The 12,372-nt window shown below is 43.9% G+C and overlaps 2 protein-coding genes across 2 annotated transcripts; both read right to left on the bottom strand.

Annotated features, from left to right (window-relative positions):
* Window positions 1–1,298: 1,298 nt before the first annotated feature.
* LOC310747123 (olfactory receptor 4S2-like) lies at window positions 1,299–2,255 on the bottom strand (the record flags this gene model as incomplete). Its single annotated transcript, XM_083581458.1, has 1 exon — window positions 1,299–2,255. The coding sequence occupies one exon, from the start codon at window positions 2,253–2,255 to the stop codon at window positions 1,299–1,301; it is 957 nt and encodes a 318-aa protein (XP_083437584.1).
* Window positions 2,256–10,316: 8,061 nt separating this feature from the next.
* Window positions 10,317–11,410, bottom strand: LOC310747115 (mas-related G-protein coupled receptor member H-like; the record flags this gene model as incomplete). Its single annotated transcript, XM_083581448.1, has 1 exon — window positions 10,317–11,410. Exon 1 carries the CDS (start codon window positions 11,373–11,375, stop codon window positions 10,317–10,319), a length of 1,059 nt encoding a protein of 352 aa, XP_083437574.1. The 5' UTR covers window positions 11,376–11,410.
* Between the last annotated feature and the right edge of the window lie 962 nt (window positions 11,411–12,372).

The raw sequence follows: 12,372 nt of genomic DNA, 5'->3' as shown, positions 1-12,372 counted from the left end.
AAAACACATAACACAAAAGGGATTGGAAGTAGGGGACAAATCCAGGCACTGTTTCTTAATTACAGAGTTCTTGTAAACACCAGCTGGAATGGAAAGAGTTCAAGGAAAGGAGCAGCCCAATTTTGTTGGTCTTTCCACGGAATGGCTGGAAAGCCTTGCAATCCTATCTCTCTTTTCGTCTTGTAGCCTGATGCAGAGGCTGATTTAGGGCACAACCAGTTCTACTGCACTGGGCGCCAAGCCTAGGAGGCGCCGCAGGGCATCACAACTATGACATAGTGAACTGAGCAGAGTGGAGGCAGGGGGTGCCAAATTTTGGGCTCACATAGGACACCACTGACATTTGAAAGACCAAAGCCCGTGCCTGTCTGGTGGTATTTGTTTAGACAAATAATCCTTTCGAACTGGTTCATATTGATTTTCTATTCTGGTGCCCAACCAGACTTAGCTGATGCTCCTGCTCTGATCAACGTCCATCTGCCACTGAGTGTGGCAATAACACTTTGCAGAATGCACCTGGGGGAGGGGGACACACCAGAATTGGTGGGATGAACTGGCAAACAGTATGGTGACATTTTGAATGGCTCACCAAATCAGATTTGGTTCCTTCCATCACTCCACTAATTTTCTTCATTATTTCATAGTACAGCAGTGAGAAACCATCAGGACCTCCTTCTTTCTTTCTCCCGTCCTGCACCTCAGTTAGGTTTGGAGAAAATCTGCTACTGGAGGCAATAGAATGCTTTTTTCCCAAACCTAAACACAGCACAGGGAGACATTTTTATAAGGGCTGCTGAGGGAAGAATTAGAGCTTTTTCAATGGTGGGTGAGAGACAGAGAGAGAGAGAGTTACTTGTGCACCATCTACAACCATTCCTGGACAGGCTAGTCTTGCCAGGGTGGCACATGAATTGGTAACCTCATGATTAGACAACAGTGGTACCTCAGGTTAAGAACTTAATTCGTTCTGGAGATCAGTTCTTAACCTTCAGTGGGCTCAACTGACCCATCTAGTGAGGAAGATTGAGCTGTGTGCTTGGACTCAAACTACTGTGTAAATACCAATAAATCTGAACGTTAGAAAACCACCAGCTTGCCGTCTCTTGGTATGAGAGGGAGATCATAAATCCTGACACACCAGAGCTGAAAAATCTGCACCAGCTGCGTTTTTACTACTACAAGCTCATCCACCCACCCACTTGTCCCAGGCCTAGAAAGCATGGGTCCAAGTGGTTTTGCGCCACTGGATTTCTATGTACCTTATTTAACTAAATTAATGACTTAAATGATGCTAAATTTCAAATTTTTGCTTTCTCACTTGAAGTCACTTTCCTCCTCCATAGTTTTCTCATGGCATTCTTCATCTCCGCATTTCGTAATGTGTAGATCAATGGGTTGAGCATCGGGGTGATCACGGTGTAAAACACAGCCACCGACTTGTCTTCTGCAAAGTCACTGGAAGGGCGTATGTACATAAAGGTGCATGGCCCAAAAAATAAAATGACCACCAAGATGTGGGAAGCGCAGGTAGACAGAGCCTTCTGACGCCCTTCGGAAGAGCGAGACCTCAAGGAGACCAAGATGACAATGTAGGAGATAACCAGGATGATGAAGCAGCCCAATGCAATCATCCCACTATTAGCCACCACGATGATGCCAATAATGTAGGTATCTGTGCAAGCCACTTTCAATAAAGGGTGGACATCACAGAAATAGTGGTCAATTTCATTGGGTCCACAAAAGGTGACCTGAGTGACGGAAAGGGTCTGCACCAATGAATGCATGAGCCCTCCAACCCAAGAGGCTGCTATCATCTGCCCACAAACCCGCTTGGTCATAATGGTGGTATAGTGGAGAGGCTTGCAGATAGCAATGTACCGGTCGTATGCCATCACTGTGAGGATGAAGATTTCTGTGCAGCCAAAGAAATGGACCCCAAAGAGCTGTGCTATGCAGCCAATGAAGGAAATGGTTTTCTTTTCTACAAGGAAGTCTATAATCATTTTGGGGGCCGTGACAGAGGAGTAGCAGATGTCTACAAAAGATAAGTAGCTGAGGAAAAAATACATGGGTGAATTCAAGCGGGAGCTGAAGATGATGGTGACTGTGATCAGGGAGTTTCCCAGCACAATGGCTAAATAGAAGAAAAGAAAAACCACAAAACAAATTTTCTCCAGCTCCTCATTTTGGGTGAAGCTGAAAAAGATAAACTCTGTCACATTGTTTATGTTCTCAGCTGGAGATTTGAGTTCCATATCTAGATCACCTGCAGAAACAAGTAAGGAAGATGCTCAGAAGCTGGCATGTCATTTTCAGGATCCCCCCTGGTTTTATGACAATCAGATGGTGGAGGTAGCAGAGTGTAGTCAACCATAACAGTCTCTGGATATATATATATATATATATATATATATATATATATATATATATATATATATCAATGCAAGTAAAAAGTGCTGGCATGCCAGGAAGGAAGCCTTGCCATGAAACTCCATATTAAAGGGATGGGGAATCTGTCACCCTGTTGGATTCCAACTCCCAACCAGCACGGACATCCCTCAATGGCAGTTGTACACAAATTAGTTAACTAGGGTTGTTGTTTTTAAAGGAAGGAGGAATTAAATCAGCAGCTCCTTAACAGTAGCTGAACTCAGGAAGGTACCGTATATACTCGAGTATAAGCCGACCCGAATATAAGCCGAGGCACCTAATTTTACCACAAAAAACTGGGAAAACTTATTGACTCGAGTATAAGCCGGTTCATCACACCACAAACCTGGTGGTGGTGGCAATGGCGGAGGAAGAACAAGCAGCCCAAAAGGGCTGCTTTCAGGCTGCTCGTTCCTCCATCACCGCCGCAGACAGCAGCAGAGGAGGAGGAAGGAGCAGCCCAAAAGGATCCTCACTCGAGTATAAGCCAAGGGAGACTTTTCAGCATAAAAAATGTGCTGAAAAAGTATGCTTATACTCAAGTATATACAGTATTTCAGCTTATTTTTCACTTTCTGAATAAGCAGCTGATTTAAACCCCCTTTTCTTCTCTCTTTTTAAAGTTACCCATTAACTAATGCATCCGTAATAGTCAGTTCTGCTCTTCGTTTATTTGTAAATCATACAGTTAGAGCCAGGGCTGGCTTAAGCATATGTGGCGCCAGGGTGCAAAGATCCGCCCGGCGCCCTCCCTCCAGGTTGCCCAGTCCCGGGCATGCAGAAGGGCAGAGCCGGCCGGCCGCCTCAGCGTCTTGCTGGCTTGGTTGCCCCCGAATTCTCAGCACAGAGCTGCCTGCAGCAGAAGAGCCCACCGTGGCATTCCGACCGACGGGCGGGCTCTTCCCCAGACTTAACTCTCAGGCCCCGGACTCTCAGCCTGGCGCCCCTGAGAGCCCGGTGCCCGGGTGCCCCGCACCCCAGGCACCTATGGGTAAGACGGCCCTGGTTAGAGCAGAAATCTTCAAATGCACCTGGTGCCTTAAGTTTACAGTATTATTTACTAAAGTGAAATAAAGAGGCAATGGGGAAGAAATAAAGGACTTGTTCATACTGTAGCAAAATGTGGATTTGCACCTGCTTGTCTTGCCATTAGTACAGGAGTGCCCACATGCCCATCCCAGTGGTTTCCTGGAACTTTCCCCCAACCCTTTAAATAGAGGGGGGGAGCAGTCTTAGATGTTTTGGACTTTCCAAGAATAGAAAGACATTGCATTTAGAGCAGGGCCAGATTTAGGTTTGATGAGGCGCTAAGCTACTGAAGGTAATGGGGCCCTTTATATGTCCAGCTGTCCTTTGTCAACAACAAATTGTCGCTGTTTTTGTGTTGAATATATGCTACATGGTAATTTATGGACCTAATAGGTATCTAAAGCCATTTGCTATCTATAGGTTTTATTTTATTTGTTTTTTATCTTGGAAATGTACATCCAGTTTTTTTTTCTTTGAATTTTTTGGGAGGCCCAAGAGAGTGGGGCCCTAAGCTATAGCTTGTTTAGCTTCTACATAAATCCTGCACTGGTTTAGAGAGGGATAGGTCTGAGACAACAGTGATGTCTTGTGGATGCACCAACATTAATAGGAAGACAGGCAAGTGTAAATCCACGTTATGCTCCAGGGTGGGCAAGCCTGAGGAGGAGGAGGTGGGGAAAGAGGAGTTGTCAGAAGAGAACTGGGACAGAACCAGAGCAAGGCATCCACCACCCAATGTCACCACACATTACCTGGTCTTTTTGGGCTTTCCACACATTAAAAAACCTCTGCATTTAAAGGCAGGGAGGTCCAGGACAACAAATGGGAGGAAGAGGGCATCATGTGCACATACAAAAATTAATGAGGAAACAAACCAGACAAATAGACATTTTTCTCTAGTGTGAACAAGCCCCTAGAACATGCTGATTTAACCTGGGATTTTTTGCTGTGTTTTTATGCAACTCGGTGGTGCAGCTAGAAAATTTTAGACACTGAGCTTAATAGGCTTCATGGAAGGGAGGGGATCCTTTCGCTAGTGACATTTATCACTTCACTTTCAAAGCACACAATTAACATTTTTCTTTCCTCTACCTCCACTATTGTTATTCCATGCTTTACAGCTGCTTCTACATTCCTGATATATCAGAGAGAGAAAAAATAAAATGTTTGCCCATCTGAGAACAGCAACAAAAAGACTCTGCGCACGTCATTTCACGTTTTGAAAACTCAGTTAAATCATAGCACCATCATGAGATTGTGCAATTAGGAATAAAGTGAAGTTTACTTACTGCTGCAAAACAAATAGGACTTCTCCAAACTGGAACAAAACGTGGTCCCCATCCCAGAGTTCTTCATGACCTTCCCCACTTTAACGGTTGGCTTTTTCTGATTCATACTTTCCAAGGATTCTAAAGCCCCACATTTAAAGAGGGAAATGTCCAGGACACCACTGAGATGGGGAGGACATCATGTGGGGCCCCTATATTAATGGGGAGCCAGGCCAGTGCAAGTCCACAATTTGCTCTGATGTGGACAAGCCAGTTTACTTGGGATTTAGCACTATTCTGGACAAAAATTGTAATATGCATGCCTAGCCAGCTGCACCCAGATTGTAATTTAAAAAAATAAAAATGGGTGGACCACAGCATGCTATTGCAGGAACTGATGCCACTTGCCACTGCTGCCATCATCTGCCACTATCTGGGTGGTCATTTGGGGACCCCTCTGGACTTCACCCCCAAGGTCAAGCATAGCTGCACTCCTGGTGTTATTGTTGTATAGACCTGTAAAGCTAATCTTATAGCATGTTCCTTTATATTATTATGACCTGTCTGAATAAATAATAAATCTGTTGTGCATTTGGGAATCTAAGAGATGTTGGAAAGAGAAACTGGGCTGAACAGCCAGATTACTGAACAAAGAGTGCGCACACACAGAGTCCCTTTTTCTCCCTTTGAATGTCTTAAAATAACAGTTAAGCACTTTTAAGTATCATTGAGTGCAATGGGGTTGATTACAAAATTGTCCACATATACACATACACATACACATACACATACACATACACATACACATACACATATATACAGAGAGCTTAAAAAGAGAACGCATCCCTTCTGCAACAGTATACCTTGCTTGTATTTGCAGCTGTTGATAGCCTTGTGTGGTTCTTTCAAGGTCGCCTTTGGAGTTTCTCACTATCTTGACATAATGAGTTGAAAGCAAAAAGCATCTAGACTAGGGGATATGAAGCCTGATGCAGAGCCATTCACTTTTATGGCACTGGATGGCAAATGGGCAAAAGAAAACAATAATCCTGAAATGTAGAATTCTCTTCTTCATTCAAAAGAGTAGTTCATAGTAAGGAGGACTCTTCTAAACTGAATTCCTTCCCAATTAATAAATTAGCTAATCTGTACCAAAGGGAGGGTGACTGAGCATCTTCAATGATTACATTTTTATATGCAGTCATGGAAAAGCATAATTGTTTCTCAACTTCCCTCTTTTGGGGGGTGGGAGGGGTTGCGTGGAGATGTTCCTTCGCCTTCATGTGGCACTATATCAAATCTACCCACTTTGAATCTCTAGGGAGGTGGAGTGATAGGGCAGAGTGATGCAACTATCCAATTTGCAGAGTATGACGTGAAACACGTCTGATGCTAACAAGATAGCCTAAACCTGGATAATAAGATCCCAGGGGCCACGAGAAGCGCAAGAGGGACACCAGCCAAAGAAGGACTAAACTTTGTGCATCACTTTTCAAAAGTATTTGTAGCAGCAGGCTTTGATGCTCTCTTTAACTCCTGGTGCCCAGCCTCGAATGTGCTTGTGCAAAGTTATTCTATCAGTGTAGTTCCCAAAGCCAGGCCACAAAAAAAATTCATGTGGTGTAGATTCTATGTGCCTAACAGTTGTAAGTCAACTCCATACCATCCAACATTTCTCTGATGAAAATAGGGATGTCAATAATAATATTAACAATGATCTTATTATTTATACCTTGTACATCTGACTGGGTTGCCCCAGCCACTCTAAGTGGCTTCCAGCATCTACTTTAAAAAAAAAAACACACATTAAAAAGCTTCCCTATACAGGGCTGCCTTCAGATGTCTTCTAAAAGTTGTATAATTACTTATGTCCTTGGCTCGGGGGTCACCTAACATACCCGCCAACATTTCTCTGATAAAAATAGGGACATCCTAAGGAAAAGCCAAATGTTCCAGGATCAAATCAGAAACCAGGACAGCTTCTGTAAATCCAGGACTGTCCTTGGAAAAGTTAGTAGGAAGAGAAACTGGGGAAATAATGGAGGTCTAAGTAGCTATGAGAGCAGGATAGACAAGGTGGCAGGAGAGCTGAGATTCATTTTTTGATTCGAAATGAACAAATATTTGGCTTTAATACCAGAAAAGGAGGTGAGGTTTCTCAGGTCCTGCAGTTGTCTTCAATACCACCTTGTTCGTGGCATCAGCTTTTGCCAAAGGATCAAAGGGGTATAGTTTCCTCTATTGATTCTAAGCAATCAGCCATTGCCATAAGCAAAGCCTAAATTTTTCAGTCAAGGGCTAGGAATCTGAAGTTACAACAACCAGGTAAACCTGAAGCTATAAGTACCCACTCCAGTTTCTTGCCCCAAAACAGAAAGATGGAAATGGAGAGGCATTAGCCGACGTTTGCCAGCTAACATAGACCCTCCAAGTGTCCCTATTTCCCAGGGACATCCCTGATTTAGAGAAGCCATCCTGCTTTCTGATTTGATCCAGGAATGCCCCACTTTTCCTTAGGATGTACCTGTTTTCATTGGAGAAATGTTGGAGGGTATGAAGTTATCTGACCCATCTGAAGGCAATCCTGTATAAGGAATTTTTTTAATTTTTGATGTTTTATCATGTTTTTATATATGCTGGAAGCTGCCCAGAGTGGCTGGGGCAACCCAGGAAGATGTGTAGGGTATAATAGTAAAATTACCCTTATGGAATAGGACAACCGTATTGGAGAAATGTTGCAGGGTATGCTAACAGCAATCCACCCCCACACACTTTTCAAAATGTAACGTCTTGCATTGCATTCAGTGTTGGTTTGGTACAGCAGTAAGAATGCTGAGAAATGGGAGACTCAGGTTCAAACTCTTGCCAAGGCTGCAGTCCTAACCCCTCTTTTACTTAGGCTGTGTCCAAATTCTTATGTATTCTGTATCCAGTGTTGGTTTGGGAAGCAAACTCTCAACTCTCCGCCCTGGCTTTTGCCCTTCTCACTCTTTTTGAGATGCAAATAGTTTTGATTCTTCCCATACAGAACTTGATCTAAATCTAACACATCAACATGGTTGTTATATTCAGTTACATTATCAAAATATTTTGAAGTCCACCTTGTTTTCACATTGTTAATAAGCAAGATGCCAGTTAATGCTAGCACAACAAAAAGAAATTATGAACTCAACTTCCAGTTAAGGTAAGGACACCAAACCACTCCACCACATCTTACTGCACGATGAAATTCTTCTTTTTCTTTTTAAATTGGGAGGAGGCATGAATGAATCATCAGCTTGCTTTCCAAGAACACATTCTAGTTTTAAATTCAAATTCACACCAGGTTTCAAAATAGACAGTTCCATTTCAGATCAAGTCCATTTTCAAGACATTTCACACACAGATTGTGGCGAATTTTTAGAATCCAAAGGAATATATTGATCACCAGTTTTCCAAGCGTTTTCTCTGAGTTTGGGGGGAGGGTTTAAGACAGGAGCAAGTCGTCTTAAATTCCCTATTCTGACAGCTCAATAAAATGAAGATCTCTTGTATATTTTATTAAAATGTATGTGCATTGATTGTTGGGTTGTTCTTGTATTTATTTTTATTATGTATTTTGTGATTAGTGCTCGCTTCGACAGCACATATACTAAAATGTTTTTTGTGGTTTCATGGTGTGATTTTATGGTGTGAACCACCCTGAGACCTGTGGGTATAGGGCGCTATGCAAATTTTAATAATAGTAATAATAATACCCAGGCAGGTGCAAGCTGCGGTCCTGCGAGACTGGTGAAATAACTGACACAGGACATAGATGTTGGGTGAACTCAGGCCAAATCTTTATTGACTACAGTGGAAAGCAGGCATGGAAATAGGGCAAGGATCATTTCTTCATTCCAGTCACCCCCTGCTGATGAAATAGCACTCCATCGGGGTTGGGGAAACACCCAGCCCCTCTCCTTGGGAATTATCCTGTGATGAACCCTGGTATGGTGCAAGCCAAGCTACCAGGGTCTCACTGGGTGACCAGGAGAGAGATTCCAGTCAGGCAGAGGCTGTAACCAAGTTTAAGGCATTCCTTGGCCAATCCTTCCTCAGGCCCCTTATGAAATCATAGGGTAAAATAGCCCTGTACTCTCACAAGTGGGCCTTTTAAAGGCCTCACCCATCCCTCTTCTTGCAAGATCTCACGGGAGAATCCAATCCCACAAGATCTCACTCCAAAGGGGAGATGCAGTTACAGTTCCCCCACCACTCTCTGGGTTCCGCACTGCCAGGAAGGTTGGCCCAAATGCAGATTGCACCAGGAATGCGGCTTAAAATGCTATCACTGCAAAACTCATTCTGCGTCCCTCACATTCTCCTGCTGCCATCCATGCCTGCCATAGCTGCCTCTTTGATCTTCTTCTGCTGGCTATGGAAAAGTCTCTGGTGGTGTCCATTAAGTTGGCAAGAAGAATAGGAAGGATATTTTTCATCACTTTTGATGGCACAAGAAAGCAACTGGTGCTTGTCCCACTACCTCTAGTGGTTCCTTGGGAGGGGTGGAAGGCAAGACCCTCCTCATTGAGCGGCCTTTTTGGTGCAGATGTTACCCAAGGACCATGTTTGAGTGCAGTCATTTTGGAAGAAGAGCTGCAAGGTTTGTCATGTGCCACCAGGGGACTGTTTCCTTCTCATGCTAGGATTGGTTTCAGGAACTCGTGGGATGCCTTTTCTAGTTTGTCCCAATGCCCTTGACCAGCAGAGTTATTTTTGATCTTGAGGTGACGAGAATCAATTTCCCTTGGCTTGTTCCTTCTACCATTTCTCTGATTGATTCTGAAGCAGCTTGCGTGACGTGTGAGAACTTGCCACATCACCTGTCACCCTCAACAATCGGAAATGGATGGTATTCTGTACCTCAGTGTACTTTTTAAGGCTAGGAGTGGCAGCTATGGTCTCAGTCTCAGCCTAGAATAATAATAATAATAATAATTATTATTATTATTATTATTATTATTATTATTATTATTATTACTGTCTGGGTTTCCCCAGCCACTCTGGGTGGCTCCCAACAGAATATTAAAAGCACAGTGAGACATTCAACATTAAAAACTTCCCTAAACAGGGCTGCCTTCAGGTGTCTTCTAAAAGTCAAATTGTTGTTTATTTCCTTGACATCTGATGGGAGGACACTCCACAGGGCAGACACCACTACCAAGAAGGCCCTCTGCCTGGTTCCCTGTAACCTCACTTCTCACAGTGAGGGAATCGCCAGAAGGCTCTCGAAGCTGGGGCTCAGTGTCTGGGCTGAATGATGGGGGCTGAAAAGTTCAGAGTTGAGAGAGGAAGGGTGAAGAGTGACGCCTTTCTCATTTCCTTCCATGTCTCTACAGTGGTACCTCTGGTTATGTACTTAATTCATTCTGGAGGTCCATTCTTAACCTGAGGCATCACTTTTGCTAATGGGGCCTCCCGTTGCTGCCGCGCCACCACGCAATTTCTGCTCTCATCCTGAGGTAAAGTTCTTAACCCGAGGTACTATTTCTGAGTTAGCGGAGTCTGTAACCTGAAGCGTCTGTAATCTGAAGCGTCTGTAACCCGAGGTACCACTGTGTATACTTTTTAAAGCTGTGAGGAGAACACAGAGATTTCACAAGCATCTGGGGAGGTCATCACTGGCCCAGTTATGCCCACGGGCTTCACACTGGCTACACTAGCCTTAGGGGTTTCGACTTGGCTGTTTGCTATGTCTCTATCAGTACTGCAGCAGACATTCCTTTCCTCCTCGGCCTCTTTCTCCTCACTTAGGGACCTCTGAATGATGAACTGGAGAGGCTCCCTGAACCATCTCTTTCTACAGAAACCTACCAGGAAATAAATGGCAGGGTTGATGCTGCTATTGATACAGGCAAGCATGTAAAAAACACTGGAGAGTTCATCATAAGGGGCTATGCGGTACACATTGAGGGGAACACCGAAAACAACAAACACAAGAACTGTGAGCAAGATAGTTTTACAGAGGTGTCCTGTCGGACGCTGCAGAAAACAAAACCTGACCTTTATGAACAGAGTCAGGCTAGACAGAATCATGATAGGGGTGAAGAAGGCGAGGTTGACAAGAGAGATCTTTTGCTGCATTTCGTCACATACTGTTTTGTGACTTAAAGAACAAATGTCCAGCCCAAACAGCAGGATGTCAGCAGACCACAGCACGGTTGCCACAGCACTAGACAACCACGCAGGGCGGAAGAAGTGGTACCAGAATGGGCACAGCACACAGAGACACCGCTCAACACTGATAGCAGTGAGGAAATACATGCTGCTGCTGAATGAGGACACTTCCATCTTGCTCAATATGGTCATCAGCTCACACCACTGAAGGATGTGGGTGGCAAAATACTGTGCAAAAAAGAAAAATGTGATAAACAGGCGCAAAAAGAGAAAGAAAAAGTCAGCCGCTGCTAAGCTGAGGATGTAAACGAAGAGTGGATTCTTCCTGATGTCTAGTCGGAGAAACCAAAGGACAATCCCATTCCCCAGCAGGCCAAAGATGCAGATGAACAGACTGAGGCAATAGATGATGTCATCTGTTAAATTGTGCACAGAGCATTTGTATCCAATATCACAGGTTTGTGTCTGAATGCTGTGAATAAGCAAATGTGCCTGTGTTGTGTTAGCCATCACAAAGGCTTTGCTGGGGCTGGCAGATGTCTTCTTCTACTACTACAACTTCTTCTTCTTCTTCTTCTTCTTCTTCTTCTTCTTCTTCTTCTTCTTCTTCTTCTTCTTCCCTCCTGTCCCTTTTCACCTGCAAGCACAGAGAAGATGGAAGCGCATCAGTAAGTAACTCAGGCTGCACTCCCATTGGCGATTTATGCATTGACAGATTTGTGGTATTTGTAACCCGTCTTTTACCCAAAGGTTGCCAAGCAGGTCACAGTGCCATATACAATATTAGATGCATAACTGAATAAAATATACAAGCAAACTTTTTAAAAAATAAAACACCTTGGTTCACAGCAATACTTCAACCAGAACAAAATTACTTCTCACATCTCAGAATAAAGCAGCAATGATACTCTCCTGTCACTCCAAAGCCCAGCAGAATGAACCCATGGAATATAGATCCATGCAAACTCTGGGTTTGTTGGTGGCAATTTCATTGTAACAACCACTGCATGAGCCTTAAAAACAAAGCATCAGCACATGGTGGGCTTATCCACACTTACCTTTTGCCCCATGCTTTCCAGGCACAGGTCCTCACTTAAAAGCTCCATTTCCCCCATCCCCAGGACAGAGAAAGCATGTCTTTTTTTTTCTTTTTAGAAGAAGAGTTTGGATTTGATATCCCGCTTTATCACTACCCTAAGGAGTCTCAAAGCGGCTAACAATCTCCTTTTCTCTTCCTCCCCCACAACAAACACTCTGTGAGGTGAGTGGGGCTGAGAGACTTCAGAGAAGTGTGACTAGCCCAAGGTCACCCAGCAGCTGCATGTGGAGGAGCGGGGAATCGAACCCAGTTCACCAGATTACGAGTCCACCGCTCTTAACCACTACACCACACTGTCTCTCAGAAAGCATGTATTTTAACCAATGCTTTTTTTCTAGAAAAAGAGGTGCTGAAACTCACCGTGAATGTCTTCCTTGTTCTCATATAATGCCAATGGTGCCCATCTGA

The sequence above is a fragment of the Podarcis filfolensis genome (genome assembly GCF_964270895.1).
Source record: "Podarcis filfolensis genome assembly, chromosome: 1".
Lineage (NCBI taxonomy): Eukaryota > Metazoa > Chordata > Lepidosauria > Squamata > Lacertidae > Podarcis > Podarcis filfolensis.
The sequence above is the reverse complement of the archived record's forward strand: the minus strand, read 5'-3'. Positions and strand labels throughout refer to the sequence as shown.